Source organism: Phalacrocorax carbo, chromosome 4 (assembly GCF_963921805.1).
Source record: "Phalacrocorax carbo chromosome 4, bPhaCar2.1, whole genome shotgun sequence".
NCBI lineage: Eukaryota > Metazoa > Chordata > Aves > Suliformes > Phalacrocoracidae > Phalacrocorax > Phalacrocorax carbo.
In genome coordinates this window covers 14,418,866-14,442,285 of record NC_087516.1, presented here as the reverse complement: position 1 = coordinate 14,442,285, position 23,420 = coordinate 14,418,866, and the positions used below count along the sequence as shown (strand labels likewise).

Below are 23,420 nucleotides of genomic sequence, written 5' to 3'. Positions count from 1 at the left end.
GGAAGGATGAATACCACCTTTAAATCTGATGGCAGGCTGGGCTGTGAACACTAGTTCTTGTTATGGCAGCCTAACACCTCCCATCCCTCATAAAGCAATTTACTGCTCAGCGTTCTTGTCTGCTGTGTGCAGATGTCTTCCTGGGCTGGGGTCTTAGGAGGAAAGTGTCAATAAAATGTAAGCAGTTTGCAGGAATATCTTTAGTTTTGGGAGTGGGATGTGCCTTCTTCCTTCTTCCCTTCAAAACCAGCTCATATCTGGCTAAATTAGAGGACTCACTCTGAGAATTTCAGTTCACACATGCATGGCTGCAGACTTGTTAGAGGTTGGCAGATGCATTTCCTGGGGACTTTAAGCAGGATCTGAGTTAGAGTGTCAGAGCAGCATAATATTTTGTTGAGACTGCTGTTCCTCAGTCGGGCACTACGGTAACATTCAACATCAGTCATTTGTTACGCTCTTTCCACCTTTGGCAGCAAACATGAAAGCAACTTCCCTTGCTTAATAACTGCATCATGCCTAAAGCCTGCTCCACTCTGTGCACTGAATGAGGCTGAGATCTTGAGCAAAAAAAAAACCATCACAGGAGCCTGTCGTTCAAGAATCTAGTTCAACACACACTGTATTGATCCTGATATGAGTGCAGGGCTAAGCCAGGGAAGGGGGTACCTTTCCTTGTATTCTGTCCTCCAAAATGGCATTGCCAGATATAATCACATACAACAGAATGTCTGCATCACTCCACAGTATAAAACTAAACCTTAAGTGGAAGATGCAAAACTAACAGCAGACTTACCAAACTAAAAGTCTGCAGATACATTTTCAGGCTGGATTTGCATTCAGTTTACCTGCCTACGGCAAGCCATGATTAACAACTATCGCTTCGCAGTGGTGGAGCAACTTAACCTATGCTTGTTGTAAACTAGCCCAGGAAAAAAGTAATGACAGCAGGCCTGGGCCATCCAGCCCGATAGTTCAGTTTAAATCAGCTGTCTGGCTGCTCAGGCAGCAAGTCCATATGCTGACTTGTGTCACTTGTCTTTCATCTTGCAACCTGCTGTCAAATAAGTGATCATTCGGGACCTGCTGCTGTTACATACACACTCTTCTGCTACCATGGATCTAATTCTATAGTTATAATATGATAAAAATACCCTTTTTCTTCATGGCTCCCTTTTGCCTTGAGGAGGCTCAGAAAGAAGCCGGACTGAAGTGGATGTGATAACAGACTGGTGTCACGAGTACCTGAGAGTGCCAGGGGTGGCTCTGCTCTAGAAGAGGGTGGTTACTGCTCTAGAAGACAGTTACTGACCCTAACATTCACAGCAGGAGGATTTTGGGGTGACCAGCCAAAAACATTCAGCACTGCAAGGAGATAGTGGACACAACCATACAGGAAATTCCATTATTTTGCTGCTAAAATGATTTTTCTAGTTATGAGCAACATTTAATAGTAAGTTTCCACTAATTGTTATGAATATTTCCAACTTAATTTCTTTCCATTATGACCTAAATGTTAAATAAAGGAAGGAATATTTGTATGATGTGCTGTTTTAACTTCTGTTTTTCCTTTGTGAAATTGCAGGACACGTTCATATCACTGACTTTAACATAGCAACCATAGTGAAAGGTTCAGAAAAAGCTTCTTCTATGGCTGGCACAAAACCCTATATGGGTAAGTCTTCAACACCATTTTAAAAATGTAAGAAAGCACACACATTAATGTTGACTAATGGTATACTGAAAGGATTTTAAGTTGTAAAAGCATAAAATAAATGTGAGCAACTTCCTTTTTTGACAGTACATGTGTGTTAGGAATAGAAAACATTGGAAATGGAGGAACTGGGCAGGAGCTTGATCTCCACACTGCTTTTAGTCAGGTTCTGTTTGGTTTTGTGAAGCAAATTCAGGGGATTTTCAGCTGTGTTACTTCCTGCATACACCACATCTGGAGACAAGAATATATTACTATATTTGCACCACTGTGCTTATGATCTAGCAGAGAACATGTAATGTCAGTTTAAAAATATCTAGGCACATCCTTAATTGCTTTGCTATGCTGAGTTCCCCAAAAATGTGTCTGTTAAAAACCCCTTCAGCACTTGACCTATGGCTTTTAGGGGCATTTAATATGTTTTAATCATGTAATTTAAATGCATAGATAGATTGAAGGCTGGGAGAGTAAAATTCTGTTCACCTGTTCTCATGTGTTTAAATGTTGGCTAAGTTAATAATTCAAAATTCCCCTGGAGTTGAAGGACAGAAGGCATCTCCTGGAGGTCATTTCTCCCACCAAAGTTAGGTGAGCTTCCATGACTAATAACAACTGTGATTTTTCCTATTTGTGCCTTCCTACACATCTGCTCTTTCAATGCTGTCTGTATGTGTAATTGCCATTGCCTGTGGAGATGACTAGCTTAAGACTAAACTTATTTGGGTTCTGGAAACCAGACTAAGAGATACGTGCGTGTGCAAGAGACTTTCTCTAGCAGACATGCTCAGAGCACATCTAACACCCATGCACTGGTAAAATACTGGTAAATTACCATATTCTGATAATGTCATTCGGGGACACAATTCTGCCTATTAGTATAGGATTAAAAGCATGTGCCCAAGAAATAGGGATTAACACACATTTTTCAACTCACAAAGAGCACTGTACCAACCTGCACATGAAGCAGGCAAGCGTCTGCAGGGTGCCTTTGCACCAGCTGTGAGACTGTGTCAGAGCAGTCCCAGGCACTGGAGCAGAGTCCTGTTTTCAGAGGTGATGTGGTTTGGGCATGAATCAGCTCACACTCTCCCAAATAATTCCCAGGGAATTACCAGGGACCGGAGTCTATTCCTCCTGAGCATCTTAGGCGTAGCTGTCCTATTTTGGCAGTTAATAGGATACAGTAATGTGTGTAGCCACACTGTGCCACTTGGGCTTGTGACCAGTGCACCAACGTGAAGCTGGTTACCTTACTCTTATAAATGCTCTCAAAACAAACCAAGAAACATTTTCTGTAGTCCTGACCCAAGCACTTAAGTTATGCAGAGGAACGAGGTTTTAGATGAAAATTTTGTCAGCATTTGTATTGGTTAGCCCTAGCTTAGTGTCTTCAGTGTTGTTACTTAGATGAGATGAACAACACTGCACAGGCATCAGATATAGAGCATTAGGAGACCAAGCCTGGGTACTGAGCTTCCCCTTGGGCCAGTACCTGAGCGATGTTGCACCACAGGTTCTCTATACAATGTGGTGAGAAGAGAGGTGAGGGGATGATGCAATCTCACTTACAAGAACAGTTTTAGTTTAAAAAGAACTTTCTTCAAGAAGAAAGTCCTGAATGTGCAGGAGCAGGCTGTCCCCAAGTGCCACAAGAAAAACTGATGGGGAAGACGATGGGTCTGGCTGAACAGAGAGCTTTTGCTGGCACTCAGGAAAAAAGGAGAGTCTAGCTCTTTTGGAGGAAGGGGCAGGCAACTCAAGAAGAGTACAGAGACCTCGTTAGGTCTTGCAGAGAGAAAATTAGGCAAGCAAAAGCTCAGCTAGAACTCAACCTGGCCACTGCTATAAAGAATAATAAAAAAAATCTTTTTACAAATACATTAACATCAAAAAGAGAGCCAAGGAGAATCTCCATCCTCTATTGGATGTGGAGGGAAGCATTGCCACCAAAGCTGAGAAGGCTGAGGTACTTAATGCCTTCTTTGCCTCAGTCATTAACTGCCAGACCAATTATCCCCAGGGTATTCAGCCCCCTGAGCTGGAAGGCAGGGACAGAGCTGAGTAGACCCCCCATAATCTGGGAGGAAGCAGTTTAGAACCTGCTGAGCCACCTGGACACTCACAAGCCTATGGGGCCAGAAGGGATCCACCTGAGAGTACTGAGGAAGCTGGCAGAGGGGCTTGCCAAGCCACTCTCCATCATTTATCAGCAGTCCCGGTAACAGAGGAGATCCCAATGACTGGAGGCTTGCCGATGTGACACACTGGCATCTTACAAGAAGCTATTCTACAAGAAGGGACAGAAGGAGGATCTGGGGAACTACAGGCCTGTGAGCTTGACCTTGGTACCGGGGAAGATTATGGAGTGATAGAACCTGAGTGAGCTCATCAGACATGTGCAGGACAGCCAGGGGATCAGGCCCAGCCAGCAAGGGTTCATGAAAGGCATGTGCTGCCTGACCAACCTGATCTCCTTCTATGACCAGGTGACCCACCTAGTGGATGAGGGAAAGGCTGTGGATGTTGTCTGTTGGACTTTAGCAAAGCCTGTGACACTTTCTCCCACAGTATCATCCTAGAGAAGCTGGCGGCTCATGGCTGGGATGGGTGCACTCTTCGCTGGGTAAAAAACTGGATGGCCGAGCCCAGAGAGTTGTGGTGAATGGAGCTAAATCCAGTTGGTGGCAGGACACGAGCGGGATTCCCCAGGGCTCAGTGTTGGGGCCAGTCTTGTTTAATATCTTTATCAATGATCTGGATGAGGGGATTGAGTGCACCCTCAGTAAGTTTGCAGATGACACCAGGTTGGGTGGGAGTGTTGATCTGCTCAAGGGTAGGAAGGCTCTACAGAGGGACCTGGATAGGCTGGATTGTTGGGCCAGAGCCAACGGTATGAGATTCAACAAGGCCAAGTGCCGGGTCCTGCCCTTGGGTCACAACAACCCCATGCAACGCTACAGGCTTGGGGAGGAGTGGCTGGAGAGCTGCCTGGAGGAAAAGGACCTGGGGGTGTTGGTTGGCAGCTGGCTGAACATGAGCCAGCAGTGTGCCCAGGTGGCCAAGAAGGCCGACAGCATCCTGGCTTGTACCAGGAATAGTGTGGCCAGCAGGAGTAGGGGAATGATCATGCCCCTGTCCTCAGCATGGTGAGGCCATACCTCAAAAAGTGGGTTCAGTTTTGGGCCCCTCAGTACAAGAAGGACATTGAGTTGCTGGAGCGTGTCCAGAGAAGGGCAACGAAGCCGGTGAAGGGTCTGGAGAGCAGGTCTTGTGAGGAACAGCTGAGGGAGCTGGGGTTGTTTATCCTGGAGAAGAGGAGGCTGAGGGGAGACCTTACCATTCTCTACAGCTGCCTGAAAGGAGGTTGTAGTGAGGTGGGTGTTGGTGTCTTCTCCCAAGTTACTAGTGATAGAACAAGAGGAAATGGCTTCAAGCTGCACCAGGGGAGGTTTAGACTGGATATTAGGAAAAATTTCTTCACTGAGAGACTGGTCAGGCATTGGAAGAGGCTGCCCAGGGTGGTGGTGGAGTTACCATCCCTGGAGGTGTTTAAAAGATGTGTAGATGTGGCACTTCAGAGCATGGTTTAGGAGACATGGTATTGTTGGGTTGACAGATGGCCTTGATGATCCTAGAGGTCTTTTCCAACCTTAATGATTCTATGATCTTATGATCCTATGTGGTGGTTTTATTTATGGAAAAAAAAAACCCAAACCAACAAAAACTTAGGCACTTATTTCCTCTACAAGTAATTTGACCTCCCCCCAACACATACAAATGAATAGCTGTACAACTGACATGTGAAACTAATCACAATCACGGAAGTGCCCTTACCTACATGAAGATTGAAACGTCTTTTAAGATTCCAACATTTTTATATGGTAGTTTTGCGTTTCTGTGTAAAATTTATGTCTCAGAGCTCACACATTCTGCTTAAATAGCTGCCTACAACCTTCCAGCAGCCATTGTCATTAGAGGTGCAAATTCTTATTATACAGATTATTCAAAAGTATCCTTGAAGAATAGGCATTTTGCAGGAGCTCATATTCAGAATAGATATTTTCCATGTTTAAATGTGATGGTGACAGCAGACATAACAAAAGAGTATTTTCTGAGATTTAAATTGGTTGTCAATCAAATGACTGTTCTGATGTCCTTACATTTTTAATCTTGAAGAAGCTGCACAGTTTTACATTAGAAAGCATAATTATTATGAAAGCAGAAAAAAATATGAGTACCTGCTTAGGGGTCAGTTAGCATTTTACCATCTGTCTGTCATAGTATGAATATGTGTAATGAAGGCATTGTCTGGTGGCTAATGATCAAAAGCAGATTAGTTAAAAGAGCTGTACAAAAATATATATGAGTATTCTCCAAATATTTTGCTGAGAGTTAGCAGGAACCTTAGTGTCCTTTGGAGCATATTTCATCCCATCTGCACACATAGGTGGACTGTCACCTTCTTAGTTCATTAGTGGTCTCTGTTGGCAGGTTTTCTCACAAGAAAAAACTTAGCTTTTAACAACCAAGAGCACAAAAATCTAGAGCAAGTGCCAAACATGACGATTTGGTATTTTAAGGATAAAATTATGGAAAAATGATGCAGTCCTTTTGGAATCCCCACCCTCCGTTCCCACCCCAAGGAGGAGGAGTATTTGTGTAGCTGATGTTTGCCTGGAGATAGTACAAAGAAGGGAAATGCTGAGATTTATCTTAGAAAACCTGCCTATTTGATGCAGAGATGTTCAAGTCCAGTCCCTCCTGCCTAAAGTTTGCTTGTGTCCCTTTGCATGGTATTCTCCATTTGCTAGAAAATTCTGGATTCCTTGTATTTAGTAGAAAAATACTAATCTCCAGGATACAGATTCATCCCTATAGCCTTGCTTTTTTGCTATCATTCATCAGCCTAAACATCATGGCAAATAGTTTCTCTGACCTAAGTTCAGAGTGCTGTTGACAGCTGAGGATCATTGCCTTCCCAGGGAGATAAACAAGCTCCTGGAGGGTCCAGTAAGAGCCCAAGATGACCCAAGGAAGGAGGTAAATTATAGACCTGGAGTGGAGGGAAGGTGGGAGATGGGAATAAGGTTTTAACCTCATACACCGGTGAACTGCTGTCTTGGTTCACCTCAGCTTATGAAGCTGTTCTGCCCCTGAACCCTCCTTCCCACACATCACGTCTTCCCCATATCCAAAATCTCACAACAAGAAGAAACAGAACAAGAAAAATGCTCTCTTTCCTTTTATGAAGAGATGACTGCACTATCCACCAGTGTTTGCTGCACTTGTCAGAAGAGTGATCCTTGCATTTATTTGGAGCTGGAAGAAGGCAGGAGATCTTTTAGAGCTGTAAAAATGCTCTGTTTCAGGTGAACAGTGATGGGTGAGCATTCTCTCTGGCACAGCTTGGACATCAAAGCCTCAGCAAACCTCAGATATTAAGAATTTGACAGATATGGCCAGACACTCACTCACTGGTGCTGCTTTTTCCTTTAAGTGCATTAATTTCACTTCCTTTCCTCTTTTAGTTTACACCTTTAATTTAATGTAGAGTTATATCTTCAGTGAAATGCTGCAAAACTTTTCTGTTGCAGTGCTCAGATTAAGGAAGTTTTGGGTTCACTCCTGACAGTTAAGTCCATATGATTTCTATCTTTAAGGCTGTATCACAGACTTTCCTTGTGGCTTTGCTAAGCCATTTAGACAATAAGAAAAATAGAAAAAAATTCTTGAGGAGGTTGGCTGTATGGTTGGTTGTAAGCTTTCATTATCAGGAATTTAAATCACACTTTAACCTCAGTGTACCGAGAAAAAAATCACTTTCAATTTACTTGCTGGGCACCAGAACCAAGGAAATTTAGTGGTTCCTCTAAGACATACCTTATGCTTTGCTGGTTTTCATGATGATGAAGGTATGAAATGTGATGAAAGGTTTTTGCCCCTCTTCGAGGTTTATAAAGGCTTACTCACATGTGGATCCTGTTACATTTAATCAGATATGAGGGCACTCTACAGCCTTTCCCTTAGTAGAAGTACTTAGAGGATTTTTCACTTCTTCCGATGGCCAATTTAAGGAAATAAACAGAAGAATGTTATCTCTAAAGCCTCCATTCCCATTTGAAATTGGCTGAGAAATTGCTAGGGAGTGATTTGCTCACATGCAGCATGACTGCCTAAAACTAGTATCCAGGAAAAAATGCAGTGAATTGATATTGCGTTGTAAAAATACACTAGCTGTTCTGATTAAGATACCTATCTTGTAATGCTAAGCATGGTGTGGGCCAGCTTTTGAAGCCTTTGCTTAATCCCACTTCACATTAGCTTTTTTGCCCCAGAGTCTTTCTCAGCCTGAAATTTTCCCTGCCTATGTCCCTATTTATTAAATGGTTATGCAGAATGCAATGTATCTGGACCTGAATGTTTTTCCAGAAACCCTGGTAATTTCTCTATGTTCCCCCTTCCCAGCTGATTCATTCAGATAAGTAAAATACCTGCTACACATAGGCAAACAAAAACATGGACAACAGTGACTTTGAAAGGAAAGAGGCCAACAACCTGGCAGGACAAGCTACTTCCAGCTGCTTCTGCAGTTTTACTTCTCAAAGGCATTGACATGAAATGCTGAAGTGAAATCTGCTTCTTAGGGTTCAGGGGTCTTCAGAGTTTCTGCCTCGTACTGTTCAGACAGCTGTAGCTGTGAAATACGATGTGTGCCTTAATCTGGTTTAGGAAATTTGGGTGTCACCTATGCCATGTGTAATGGCACCCATGTAATGATTTTATCATTACAAATTCACTGCTCAAACCTTCTGCAACACCTGTGATTGAGGGTGTGGTGAAAGGTTTTATTGTAGAAATAGCCCTTTGAAAACTCATTAGTTTTCAGGCTGTCACCCTCCTCTGGCAACCAATGCAAAATATCCTTTGAGACCTAGCTGGCTTTTGGCAGGTGTGTCTGCTGCCAACAAAGAAACGCAGGCACTTGTGGGGGATCCCCCTCCAGCCTGCACTGGGATGTGGGCCAGGAAAGCCAGTGCAGGGCAGGGGACAGCCCCTGGCTGCAGCCTGCGCCTGGGATATTCAGCTGTGGCTCTTTCTTCCTGCAGAGGCTATTCATTAGGTTTCTTGTGTTTAAAGAAAGTGTGCATTTGCCTGGCTGGAAGCACCTGTGTAAGTGTTTGCCATTTTTACCACTGTTCAATCTTTCTGAGTGGGGAAAAAAAAAAAGATGTTTCTTATATTGGTCCCTCAGGCAGGCTGCAGGAAGTACCCTTGTGTCTCAGAGCATGTGCTCTGTGCTGGGCACCCATCTGCAGTAATGGCCCTCTCCCCTGCAACAGGTTGGTCAGCCACAAAACAAAATGTTAAATACTAAAATATATCTAGAAAACATTATCGCCTTTTGTTTATTTCTCACTCTGGCATGTTTTAGATATATTTGAGTCCTATAACACATGCTTTTACTCATTGAAATATTTCCTTTTTGAATGATCAATTTCTATACATCTGTACATTATTGGTCAGTGTTTCAAAATCTTTCCATTCACAGGTTATAAATTTTGGGGATTTAGAGTTTATTTGAGTTTTTTTTCCATTTCTGGTGGTAGGAGGGTTAAAGGTGTTAGGTAGAGGCTTTGTGATATAAATAGGCTTGACAAAAATCCAAAGCCAATAAAATCAGCCGTAAATTACGTAAAAAGTTTCAGCTACCCCATTCCTATCATACAGGCTTCTTATCTCAGATTTTCACAGCTGCTTTCATAGGTTTCTGTCATGGTAAAGAACAGCTGTATAACTGAGATTACCAGAGGAGTGTGGATTTATAGAGGTCCACTGAACTTCTGAAATGTATGAGTCATCCATATTTATTAATTAATTAATGCTGTGTGGGAGTACTACTGGGGTCAGAGGAAAACTAGTGGATGTCCTGATATCAACCTTATAGGTAAAGTAAAAGTATCCTGTAGGGCTAAATTGCTTCCTGAGGCAGTACAATACAGCAGGGACAAATTTGGAGTTGGGTTTTCAAAGGTGTTCAACCTTGGTCTTCCTTGCACTGATACTAAACGGTGTCATAATTAAGCAGTGTTTTGCAGCTCGTTGCTTTTTGTGTACAGTTAAGAAAGTAGTTAGGTTTTAAAAAATCCCACCCTTTCCTACCAAGGGTTTGACTGCCTATCTGCAGGCACTGGTGATGCGCTACCTGCCCTTTTGATCCCAGGGAAATATCATAATGCCAGCATGAGCCAGGAGGCTTCTGTTTGTTCTGATAAACAATAACTGAGAGCAGTCATGTGAGGCTTTGAGGTGCTGAATAAAGACTTACCATACCTGATGGAGTTTTCAGCTTGTGCTAGGAGCACCATGGCTGAGGAGATTAAGCAACTGAGCTGCAAGTGGGTGTTCAGGTTTTGGATCTGCTCTGACATTAATGAGTAGGTACACAAGCAGCTGAAAAACCTCAGGAGATCAGGTTGCTTGACCAACCTGATAGCCTTCTATGATGGTGTGACTGGCTGGGTTGATGGAGAGCAGTGTTGTCTATCTTGACTTCAGTAAGGCATTCGACACTGTCTCCCATAGCATCCTCACAGGCAAGCTAAGGAAGTATGGGTTGGATGAGAGGACAGCGAGGTGAATAGAGAACTGGCTCAACAACAAAACTCAGAGGGTCGTGATCAACAGGACAGAGACTGGTCGGAGGCCTGTCACTAGTGGTGTTCCCCAGGGGTCTGTGCTGGGCCCAGTCCTGTTCAACGTATTCATCAATGACCTGGACAAAGGGACAGAGTGTACCCTCAGCAAGTTCGCTGATGATACCAAGCTGGGAGGAGTGGCTGATACACCAGAAGGCTGTGCTGCCATCCAGCGAGACCTGGACAGGCTGGAGAGCTGGGCCCAGGGGAACCTCATGAAATTCAACAAGAGCAAGTGTAGGGTCCTGCACCTGGGGAGGAACAACCCCAGGCACCAGTACAGGCTGGGGGCTGAACTACTGGAAAGCGGCTCTGCTGAGAAGGCCCTGGCAGTGCTGGTGGGCAGCAAGCTGACCCTGAGCCAGCACTGTGCCCTTGTGGCCAAGAAGGCCAATGGTATCCTGGGGTGCATTAAAAGGAGTGTGGCCAGCAGGTCGAGAGAGGTTATCCTCCCCCTCTACTCTGCCCTAGTGAGACCACATTTGGAGTGCTGTGTCCAGTTCTGGACCCCCCAGTTTAAGAAAGACAGGGAACTTCTTGAGCAAGTCCAGCAGAGAGCTACGAAGATGATCAGGGGACTGGAGCATCTCCCTTATGAGGAAAGGCTGAGAGACCTGGGTTTGTTCAGCCTGGAGAAGAGAAGACTGAGGGGGGATCTTACTGATACTTATAAATATCTAAAGGGTGGGTGTCAATAAGATGGGACTAGGCTCTTTCCATAGTGTTCAATGACAGGCCAAGGGGCAATGGGCACAAACAGGAACACAGGAAGTTCATCTTAAATGTGAGAACAAACTCCTTTCCTGTGCGGGTGCCAGAGCAGTGGCACAGGCTGCCCAGGGAGGTTGTGGAGTCCCTTCCCTGGAGACATTCAAACCCCGCCTGGATGCGTTCCTGTGCCCCCTGCTCTGGGTGTCCCTGCTCAGGCAGGGGGGTTGGATGAGATGATCTCCAGAGGTCCCTGCCAACCCCTACCAGTCTGTGATTCTGTGAAAGAAGTTACTGTCTCCAGCTGCTTTTCACTTCTCTGTGCTCTCTGACCTACTACCATCCTTTGAGATCTTCCAGCAAAACTGTTAGTATAATAATTTCTTTGATTATTTCAGTCAAACACCCACCACCCTGAATGCAAGTCATAGTTTTGGTTTGGTTGGTTTCTGGTTTTTTTTAGCTGCCTGAAAGGGCCTGATCTGATGTGGAGTTCTGCAGTCAGATCTGAGGGGGAAGAGACCTCCAGCAGAGGTGGGAGAGGGGGCAACAAGTGGGGACTTCCAGCAACCCAGCAGGATGTTTCTGCCCCCTGGATAACTCCTGTTCTTTGCTCAAGCCACGTAATGCCCCCAGGTCTTTGCATGCATAAACTGTTGCAAATACTTTGCTAACCTGGTAGGAATATGTGAGGCAGGAGCATGTAATAGTCCTCCTGATCCATCAGGCACACAGTCTGTCTTGTGAATCCCCAGTTATGCAGATCAGTTTGTTTCAGTACCAGGGCAGAACAGCTGCAGTCCATGCACTGGGCCAATCTTCCAAATAGCAAATGGGTATTTTTGGACACAATCCCTTCAACAGTTTGCTAGAAAAATTAGCACTGCAGCCACCATGAGCTTTTGAATGGAGTAAGGAAGGTACTTCTGTATAATTTCATATTCAGTAGTAGTTATGACACATTCATTGTTGCTGGGCTTTATTTCAATGGGGCTAGCAACTTGAGGTTTCTTCTCTGAGGTTGATCCAGATGTTCAACCAGAAAGGGTTTCTCTGTGCAAACACAAGCGCAAGAACTGGGTTCTGTTCAGTGGTTGAGTAATGCAGAGGGTTTTATGAGGACAGCACTTGGAGTAAGGGCAAGAGAGGCTGTATAACCGTATGGCAAACTAATAAGGCATTCTAAATGCAGTGTCTGTATTCAGGTAATGGTATCTAAAATATTTACTTTGATTGAATAATTGCATTAAATATGAGTATTAAAACTATTGAGGTGTATTATGTGAATAATGGTACAAAATCTGTTACATTATTGTAACAAGTCTGGACTTCACACTAGAAAATTGCCAGCCCAGCATGGTCAGGCTTTAAGCAGCACTTTGCCTTGTACAACAGAAGTTAGCAGTTGAGTCAGAAAGCCATCCATTATAATTTAGACCTTTTTAACACATGAGAAAGTAAACACTAGGAGGTAAATTGATAGTTTACCAAGTCCATGTTTATATTCAGGGAAAGGGAAGTTGCTTTCTTTCCTTTTGTTCTTAAAACAGCTTCTCCTCCAAACAGATGATCTCTTGTCTTCACTGTAGTTTGGTTTCTGTTTTCTATTTGAACCTAGAAGAACTACTGGCCTCTGAATTTACTTTTCAGGTAAAAGTGAAAATTAATATTTTCTCGTCACAGTGCGGAGAAAGCAGTTAATATTTCACTGAAGCATCTCAGTCCAAGGTTCTCGGAATATTGTTTAAAAAAATCAAGTTCTTTTTTCATTCAGCTCAATCTGTCATCTATTAAGCCTGATTCTGCAAGGTGAAGCTATGAACATGTTATATACATAGAGTCATTCACACATTTACAGTTTGGACAGGTTTAAGCTTTTAACAGCTTATCCTGTGCTAGTCAATCAAAATATTGTTTATACTGTGAGCATTGTATATATGTGTATATATATGGGGGTTTTGTGGGTTTTTTCAAGATCAGGGACTAATATGAGGAAGGAAAATGATACCTGGCAGCCTGGTATCATGCTGAACCTCAGTTAATGACACTGAAATCTGTTTTCTTACCTATGAAATATTAGGCATTACAATAAAACCTGCACCATTGAGGTGTGTTTTGCTACATGACTGGCAGAGTGTATTGCTTTGCAGCCCCTGCCGTACTCCACAAATCTCTGATTCCCCTTACTGACATGTAGGGTCTCTGCTGAGATGCAAATAGACTACAGAGAGGTATAGGTAGCCAACTGGATGACTAATGTCAGGGTTTTAATTCTTGAGAAATATTTTGGGCATGCCCATCTGAAATTCTTCATTCAAAAATATTGAGGCCAAACCACTATGGCTTTATTTTTCATCTTATTTTCAGTTTGTCATATTAATAATGTTGGCACAGGGAATTTTGTAGGAATTAATGACCAGCACTCATTAGCAACATTTAGCCACTCATGGACAATCAGCTCCTTGCAGCTAATCGATCTTGCAAGTCTCACTGGCAAGTTGTTGCTTAAATATACTGATCTGTTAGTATGTAGTAAAGGCCACTTGAAGAAGTGTCTAGTGTGCTCATGTCACTGCACTGTCCCTCTCACCAATTTTGCAAAGTTTCAAAGCAGCCTATGGAAGTCAGCAATGCTTCAAAGTAATAACTCTGTAAGCTTCTTAATCAACACTTGGCAGCCTCCCGGGTAGGCAAGTGCACCAGGCACTCTTTGATTAGCTCCTTGCTAAGGAAGTGAAGCTTAAATCAGTTCATCAGAAATGAAATGCCACATTGTGCTATTTAGGATTCGTACCAAAGCCACTCTAAGCTCTTCATTTTAAGATTTATTCTGATGAATTATCTTTATGATTAAACCAGTATGCTCCATCAAAAATAATAACAGCTATTCTTTGTGCCAGCCATTCCAAGTGATAGATCTTGAATTGACTATTTTATCTTGGACAGCCTTTTCAAACTGACCATTGGGCACCAAATTAAAATGGCCTGAATTTCAGAGACCTGGAGCACTTATAGTTTTACTATGGAGTTAAGTGATAACTATGAACACTAGGCAGATTTTACAAACCCTACTTAAAAGTATTTCATCCTATGTACAAAATGCTTTTTTACAGTACGAACAAATAGTAAAAACTGGGTTCAGTATTGTTTGCACTTACATTGATATTCTCTTCTATTTCAAGCTCATGAATCATGAAATCATATTGTTAGATACTGATTATCTTCCACAAATAAGGTACAAAAGTACCAACCGGTTAAATAAAATTTCAGTTTTATACTTTTTTTTTTTACAGGTCTTTAGGGAAATACACATACAATATGAGATGCATCCTATTACATAATTTACAAGGTGGATCATCTGACTGCTGTGACAATTGCAGTGGGTAGCTGTATATATGAATTGATTTTTCAGATGTTACCCTTTGTTTCACAAAATTATTTGGAGTATGGCTAAACTCATAGAAAAAGAGTATGGATATCCCAGGAAGCCACTGCTTCTGAGATGGATGCAGACCCACCAGATTTGCTTTCATGTTCACTTTTTTTATTAGCCATTCTCCAGTATGGTTTTATTTTAAAACAAAATAATGGTTTACTTACTTCATTGGAATCTTTCTTTTGGTACAGAGATGGTCTACAATGATATGGTGTTACTAGAAAGATACAGTGAAAAGCATCAAAAGACAGAGCTCTGAATAGGATTTATTCTAATTTATTATTTGGAAAAAAACCCGTTAACTGGAAATACATGTTAGGGACAGCCAAAAAACGCACTGAAGCACACTTAATGCAGCACAAAGGTAGGTTCATTTTATGCCATTTTTCAAGAAAGCAAAGCAGATAAACAATGAAAGCATGAAAGTATATTAAGAGAAAAATATAGAAAAATAATATAAGAAAAAACAATTGGAGGATTTTATCTTGGTGAGTTGCTGAAGTTAAATACATGTATTTACTCATTATCATACAAGACACAGAAGCATTCCTGATTTTATTGCTTGCCCTGTTAAAATTAGCACAGATGTCTCAGCTTGGAATGGCATTAGTTTTAAAATGATCTGTCTGTAGTTACCAAAGCCTTCCGTGGATCACACTTCTTCCACACATGAAGAGTAATCTCCCAGACCAGAAGACTACACTGCTCTGAGATACAGACTTTCAGAAGTCCCCAGTACTTTGGGTGGCAGGTTTTGCAGGTGTCTGAGTGAGGATGAAGAGCCCATGCAGTTCGTGATGTGCTGTGAAGGTCCCACTGAGACTTCTGGCCTTAAACCCCTTCATCACCCCACTCAGACAGACTTTGACAAGGTGGTACTTGACCTTCATTAGCATCACAGGATACTAGGATGATTCACATTGACAGGGGCCTCAGGAATCTCTAGTCCAATCTCCTGATAAAAGCAGGGTGAGCAGTGAGGCTGGACAAGGTTACCGCTGTTGAAGGCGCTCTTTTGGGCAGCTCTAGTAAAGCAGTTGTCCATTATGTCTTTGATGTTTATTCACAGGGGGCTGTGAAGACCTGTAAGACCTACTGATAGCATTGCTTCTGCACTTTGAATTCACTCTTGCTGCTGCCAGAATTGCTAATACTTGATTTAGCTTCACTGTTTAAAAGCTGTGTTCCCACCATGCAAACTTCCACCTGCCTTCAATCTGCCTGTTATAGTAATTACAGACCTCAGCCAAAAGAATCTGCAGGATCAGACCCAGTATTAAAACCACATCTTTTCCTGAAAAGTCTTTGTTCAGTAGAAATTTTTTGAGGAAAAAGATCTGAAACATTCTTTCTCACATGCACTTTCTCACTTTTGTTCACATGAATGAACTTTTGCAGGCAGAATCCTTGCATTTAGGTAGACACACAGGGTAAAATATGTAAGTATACTTGTCATCCTAAATCTGTTATGATAGGAGAGGATTTGTGCCAAAAGGGTGCACACAGCAGAGCTGTTGCCCTTGCTGCAAGGTGGGAAGCTCAAATCTTATCGTCCTTTGGCAGAACCTACCCACAGCAAGCTGCAGGACAGCTGTCCAAGCTGAGCCTGAAATCAAATTAAAATTTTAAAAGTTTACAGATAGTCTATTCCAATAACACTCCTAAAGAAAATCAATGTAGAGTTTTAATTTTCCTTTCAGATTTTTTATTTGTTTTTATCCTAGCCAGTTTGCACTCAGAATTGGTTCTCCTGACATAATTATTTCTTACAGCAAAATCTAATGTTATGTTTTATATTTCACAGCTCTAGTTCTTCAGAGGTCAGCTAACCCCATCACCTGGAGGACCTGCTGTCTTTCTGTAAAATCATGCTATGTTTCAGAACGAGCAGGCAAATTCCAGAAGTCTGCCATACAGGTTGGGGCCTTCGTTTGGGCCTAATGTCTCAGCTTGGAAAGGCTTTTACACACATTAATCACAATCTTAATGTGAGATTAGTATTTAACAGCCTTGCTAAACTGGGGAAAGCTCTGTTGTCTTCAGTAGGGTTGAGATGTCACTCTTAGAATAAACCTATACATAGGATACTGGAAATCATATTGTACCTTCTGTCGGTCTCCCCTGTCATCTTGCAAAGCCGGTGCTTACAACAGCTTCGCTGCAGATGACTGAGCACAGAGAGTCTGTCCAGCTGGACTGTAAATAATTTTGAGATAGCAGGGGAAAAGGGGCTATCTGCCTTAAAAATCAGAAGCCTAACTGCCCATTTTCTGATCTAAGGATGCTGTCATCAGCTTCAGGCGACAAAATAGAGCCTCAAACCACCAGGGACACTGGGCAAAAGAAAGCATTTTCTGCTGATCTGCTTAATGTGGGATGAGTTGACCTTGAAGCTTTTAGAAGAAGCAAATAAAATAGAAGTGGATAACTCAGTCAGTGGATTAGCAAAACAGCTGCACTGTTCTATCAGTGTTGTAGGTTGCATCAATAAAGTACTTTCACCTCTACCTCTTCACGGAAATCAGATAGTGATCCGTCACATTATTACAATGTTAAAGCTATAAAAGAAAGAGTGAAACCAATATTATACCTATATAGCTCAGTAAAAAAGTCCTCAAAGGCTATTTTCTGTAATGGGATATTATACATCATCTAGGCACAGTGGGGAAAACCCATAACGAATGTGGCTAAATAAAGCAAACCTTTACTACAAAGTACCTGGTACCTTGTGCCTGGTGCCTGATGTGCAATTTAGGTGCACTGATCCATTGAAGTAACACACAAAATCCTGCCTACCCTCTTAGCATCTATGTGATAGACCACGCACATGTAAGTTGTGTTGACAGAGATCCCCAGCAGCATGCAAACAAGCTCTGAAGTACATCTGAAGATATAACATGCCAAGTGAACCTATATTATCTGGAGGTGAGACACAGATAACTCAGTGTGATGACTTTTATGACATTGTTGATTCACGCCATACTGGTTCACAGCACAAGCTTACCTATGCCAGAAATGCACTGATCAGCTATCTTCCAAACACATGTACTCTGGCAAAAATATTTATTTAGGTGCCTGCAGTTCTACTACCAAACCTATTTAGAGATGATCCTGCTGGGCAGAGAGTACAGGAGCACTTTCATTAATTCATTGCTCTTCATTCTACAGATTAGGGTTTTGCCTCATCTAATTCATGGATGCCAAAATCCTCTACTAGGTTGGGCTCTTCAAGACTTTTTGAACTCAGGCCTGGGGTTACAAACTGTTAGGTTGCCATCCATAAAGGTTGCCATCCATAATGATGCAAGGACTGCAAAAATTCCTCTGAAAGGAATGCCTTTCTTTTAATTAAAGGTGCTTATTTAAATGCCATACATAGTCAAATCCCAAACTGCCAGTCAGTAGTAAGTGTGACCAGACTACATTATTCATTGCAGTATGCCCATTAGAAAGTGATGCAATGGTAATCAGGTGGTAATGTGATACATTAGACTCAGTGTCGTGGCCAGAAGAGGCTGACATGGTAATTGCAATCTAGCATGATGTTACGGTTGGTGATAGTGTTGTTCAGAAAATCCCCAGGGAAATGTTGTTTTCACAAAGTGTACTGAGATTCTGCTATGAAATAATTAGAAAAGCATGACTGACTCTTCATTTCATATCCTTTCTTACTTATATATGGTTTTCTGAAGAAACTGCAGTGGCATTATTTAGTATGTCTTTGTTGCTGAAATTAGCCAACTGGATCTGGTTTTGAAAAGATCTTTTTTTTTTTCCCCCCAGGGAAGTTATTTTTATAGAATTCATTACTTTGTTTACAGTGTGTTTACTTCCAGTCAGGACAGAGATTCTCACAGCATCTAATCAGTGTCAGGATTTTTATTTAATTACCATTTTCCTATGTTGAATACCTTTAAAACCCATCTAATTAACTCTATCCAAATGTAGAATAAGGATGAGATTTACCATGTTCAACACCTCCATCAATCACAGAGAATCACCTCGCCTATATATTTGTCCCATAAGATGTCTGCATTCCCCTGAATAGTCTAAGTGATGCTTCAGTTCAGGTATTCCCTTCCTATTACTTATTTTTATTTGCATAACATAAAACTAAAATGGACCAGGTAGGAATTAACATAAAATTATTGGCTTTTGAAAAACCCTGACCAGTGAAGTTCACTTGTTGCCAGCAAACCAATGCAGTGAAACTGCAGCCTGAAAATGATGTGTTTACAAATGTATTTAGTTCCAGTGAATTATATCCTTATTAATTTTTCAAATACCAACATTAATGATCCATAGTCTAACCTTAATATAATGCTTTTTAAAATTTAATTTATTGTTTTAGCTCCAGAAGTGTTCCAGACCTTTATGGATGGAGGTCCAGGATACTCGTACCCAGTAGACTGGTGGTCGCTAGGAATTACAGCATATGAATTACTGAGGGGTTGGGTAAGAATGATGGCATTTGTTGTTACTTATCACATTGACTGACAGAAGTCCCAAAGTTTGCTGTGCCCCTGAGTGCATGATAAAATCGGAGTGGATGAGGCTGCAGTTCAGGTCAGGAATGCTCTCCTGATCCTTTCCAGGTGGAGACAGTCTTGGGGAAATTTCACCCCACTCTCAATTATATTATGCAAGTTTGCCTAAAATGGACATAAACTACGGTGGGCACTAAGGAAAAGCCTAACGCTTTAATGAGTTCTTAACAATGCTGAATTGGAAACGATGGTATTTTTTTCCAAACAGAAATTGAGTTACTTCAGGTTTTATTATATCTCTAATTATCTTGGCTAATACCTTAAAAGAGCTAAAGTAATATCCTAAGATGCTTGGCTCAGCTACAGAAAATGCTTATCTGCCGGTGCACTTGTTACTTATCTGATCAGTTATATGAATAAGCTTAATGAAAAATCTTCCTGAGCATGGTCAAATATCACAGAAGATAATGGAAAATTCTCTTCCAGTTTGGTTCAAAGGATTGAAGTTGGTTGCTTAAATATTTACTGTTCCCTGTGGAAAACAGTAATTTAGATACTATTTCAGGATAATGACATCGTTAAAGTAGCTGGGATTTCACTTTTAATTCCTATTTTGGAAAGAGGATTTTATTGCATTGCTGTATGCTGTTTTTAAGGAAGAATTATTTGTTACCATATGACACTAACACAATATTGCTATCCTGTCCTGGTAGGCACTTTGTAATGTGAGACAATGCATCCCGTAAAGATCTCACAGTTTCATGTAGGGTGACAGACAAAGAAAACTAGAAATAAATAACAATTATTATTCCCATTTTTAGATGGAAAACTACATTTCAGAATGTCTGCGCATTGTTGTTTCACTCCAGAAGTCACATTTTTCAAAGGCCTAAAACTTGGCCAAACTATTTTGTCTTTCCATAGAAATGATAAAAGTCATGCTCCTGATACAAATATCTCTCCCATGCCAAATCTCAGCCCTGCTCTGAAAACACAGGAGTATTAAAAACCTTTTTAGAAAAAATAAAAGGTCTTTGCAATTTTTCTCTGCTCTCACTCTCAGGAATTACTGGGTGTTTAAGCTGACGTTCTTCCCAGGATGGAAAATTTTAACCTAAACAGTTAATTTCTGGCAGTGATAAGCATAATACATTCTCAACCCTAGTCACAGACAGTAGTGCTGGCTGCACATATAATAAATTAAAAGAACATCCTGCTGTTTTTATATCAACCCTTTCACCAATGAGCGTCTCCAAGAAAGCAGCACAATGAATGATTGTGTGAGGAAAGCTGAACTCCCTAGACAAATCGCAAAAGATACCTAGTCACTTTAATAAATTAAAATTTATGTAGAATAGTATCCATTTGCCAAGAGCTGTACAGTCTTCTCTGAATAAGTCTATCTGGCTACAGACAAAGCAAAGCTGAGACTGGATCAAATTTATTTTTTTTTAAATAAAAACATTGCCGTCTCTCCATGCTCCAGTCAACAAAGCCAGCTGCTTGTTTCCTCCTGAAGAGCAGGTCTTGCCCACTGAGAAAGCCAGAGGATGGCTTGGCAGCCCACGCCTTTGTATGGACTAAGAAAATGTGTATTTTTTCCTGAATTGTATTTCTAAATTTTTCTAGTCTACACAAGGCCTAAACTGACAGGAGTGATGGCAAGAGAAGTAACAGCAGATTGAGGAAGTGTGCTTAAGCAGAGGCATGTTGCTGTCTGCAACAACCATGCGCTCCATCTGCTGCAGCAGCCCTGTGCAGATGGCTGCAAAGAAGCCGCTTGTGCCTACAAGGCTGCAAGCTAAACCTGCAGGCAGGCAGCCCCCTCCTCCTCCACTCTCCCACAGCACTTTGTTTGGTGGTGAGAAGAGAGCCCCACTGCCACAGAGCAGATGGGCGGGCGCTTGGTGCAGCCCACCAGCCTCTGCTACAGCAGTCCCGGGGAAAGAGGAGGGTGTTGCACTGGGCAGAGCCACCCAGAGATTAATTTCTGCATGCATGGTGCATGCTAGTGCATGGAGAAGGCAGGATGGAAGGAGCATTAGAAATGAGAAACATTACGGTTGGACTTGATGACCCTAGAGGTCTTTTCCAACCTTAATGATTCTATGAAAATTGCATCATTTTCCACCTCTGAGCTGTGCATAGCGTATGATGTTGCCTGCCTGAGTTCAGGAGCAGCTAAGTAAAGATGAGCTGCTTTTTACCGAGCTGAATGTTTGTTTTTATTTGCCTCTATTTGCCATTTGAGATGGAAGAGTCCTCAGAGAAGGCTCAGGGTGCTCAAGGCATTATAGCCATTCTCATGACTTGCTCCCTGCTGCCAGGCAGCCAAGGCAATGCATTGCTGGAAACAGGACTGTACCTACAGGAGTAGGTTACATCTGGCACAGAGCTGTCTCGACCATTTTTTGATGATCCACAGTAGCGCTCGCATTTCTCAGTATGTTGCAGGCACATTTCTCTCCTTAGCCAGCTGTTGATAAAAGACCTAACAACCAAAAAAGTAAATTTATAAAGCTTTGCACCAAACGTTGATCTTTTCCCCAAGTCCATGAAATTAAACTGCATAACACAAACCATGACACATGTCAGTCTGTTCCTAAGCTAGACACAACTGCTAAAATATTATAATAACTGTATGTACTATGCCCTCAGCAGAGACAGGGTGAAGGAAAGAGGTAGTAGGTGGGATTCTTGGACTCTGACTTTCATTGTGATGTGAACAGTTTACAACAAATTTTGGTAAAACATCACAAACAAAAGCAGACCAGATTTTTTTTTTCCTTTTTCACAAAAATCCCAGAAGGGATCTGATTCTCAAGTAGATTGAATAGCTGAAAAACACGGGAGATATAGGTGTGAAGGACCTCAAAAGGCCAAATTTATAATTACCATTTCTTTGAGCATTTACAGTTCAAGTTAGCTAAGAACAATATTAAAAATCTTTGCAAATCTCAAAAAATCAGGTAAGACTGCAAAATGCTAATAAACTTTAAAATAAGTTTTTAAAGGATTTTTCTGGTGAGGAAAAAGGCATGTGCAGAAACATCCTTAACAGAAAAACTTTCTTATTTTTTATTCTCACTTTTTACTTCTTTCAAAGAGTCATCATTCTTTCAGGTTGCTGTTTTTAGAGCTAGGTCACCATTTTCAACAATTGGTGTAAATTCTGGCTCAATTATCATATTGGTCACATTATTATACCAAGTCTAAATCAACAGTAGGTTACTTCTTGACAACAGACAGAATGTTAACCTTTCATTTTTAATAGCTGTTTCATGGCAGCATTACCACAGGTAGGAAAAAGCATATGACAGACTATTTCAAATGACAGTTTTGAACCTGATTCAAGAAAATTATGCATTCAGAGAATGCATTTAGGTCCTATTGAATTCATATGGACATGATACAGCTAAATGACAACAGACTAGCTGAATGTGAATCAAAGCAAAAAGCTTTAAGCAATCCTTGGATTTATATTTAGAACATCCCAATTCCTTGGAATGAATGGACTTGGTTTCATACACATGTTCAAAGTTAAACATGTGCATGAATCTTCTCAAAATAAGAATGTTTATGAAGAGTGGCTCCAATTCACCATCAGATTATGTAACTAACATCTAGAAATATTCTTAAATTTTAATCTTGTACCAGGACACGCTGGCAAAAGACAAGGGATAATTCAGATCTAGTGAAGGTAATCAGTGTCTGCTCTTTGCTGTTAAGGGTATTGGATTAAAAGGTAACTCTGTTGTGTATGAATTATGATGCAGCAATTTGCACATTACTGCTATGATGGCATTTGACTGCAGACCTCATATCACATATTTCTCACCTGCTGGGTACAACTTAATTCACAGGCAATCCACACTCTATCCTTGTTTAAAAAAATACATCAACATAGAGTAACATTCTAATAACTTGCTTCGCAAATGCAAGTCTTTAAAAAATATGTGCACAATAATTAATAAGAATACTGGTTTATATGTAGTACTTTCATTTCCAAATGCTGTATTTAATAAAAGATAATTCACAGCAATCTTCATGAACAAAGCACTGTGAATGCTGGAGCTGCTCTTCACCAGTAGAAGAATTTAGACACTACAAACACAGGACAGCAGGTCTATATAATGCATAGGTCCATGTAATTAGTCGATTGCAGATTTCAAAAAGGCATTGGAGGGTTGGGATTTGGAGTCTACTTTTTTACTGTGGTTCTTACACAGGTTTTTGTAAGCATTTTTTAATTTCTCTGTCTACCACTCAGTAAAATCAGGATGACAAATCTCCCTTCAGCCACCACTTTTCCATTTTGTCAGTTTAGATCACAAGTACATTCTAGTACTACAAGTAAAAAACAGTAAATAATCCACATT

General features: G+C 41.4%; 1 protein-coding gene across 1 annotated transcript in view; it reads left to right on the top strand.

Annotated features, from left to right (window-relative positions):
* Nucleotides 1-23,420, top strand: part of STK32B (serine/threonine kinase 32B) — a 184,406-nt gene that overhangs the window by 130,122 nt on the left and 30,864 nt on the right. Inside the window, exons 6-7 of the mRNA XM_064449122.1 lie at nt 1,586-1,675; nt 18,906-19,009. Of these exons, the coding sequence (XP_064305192.1) occupies nt 1,586-1,675; nt 18,906-19,009 (194 nt within the window). The remainder of the gene's footprint in view (nt 1-1,585; nt 1,676-18,905; nt 19,010-23,420) is intronic.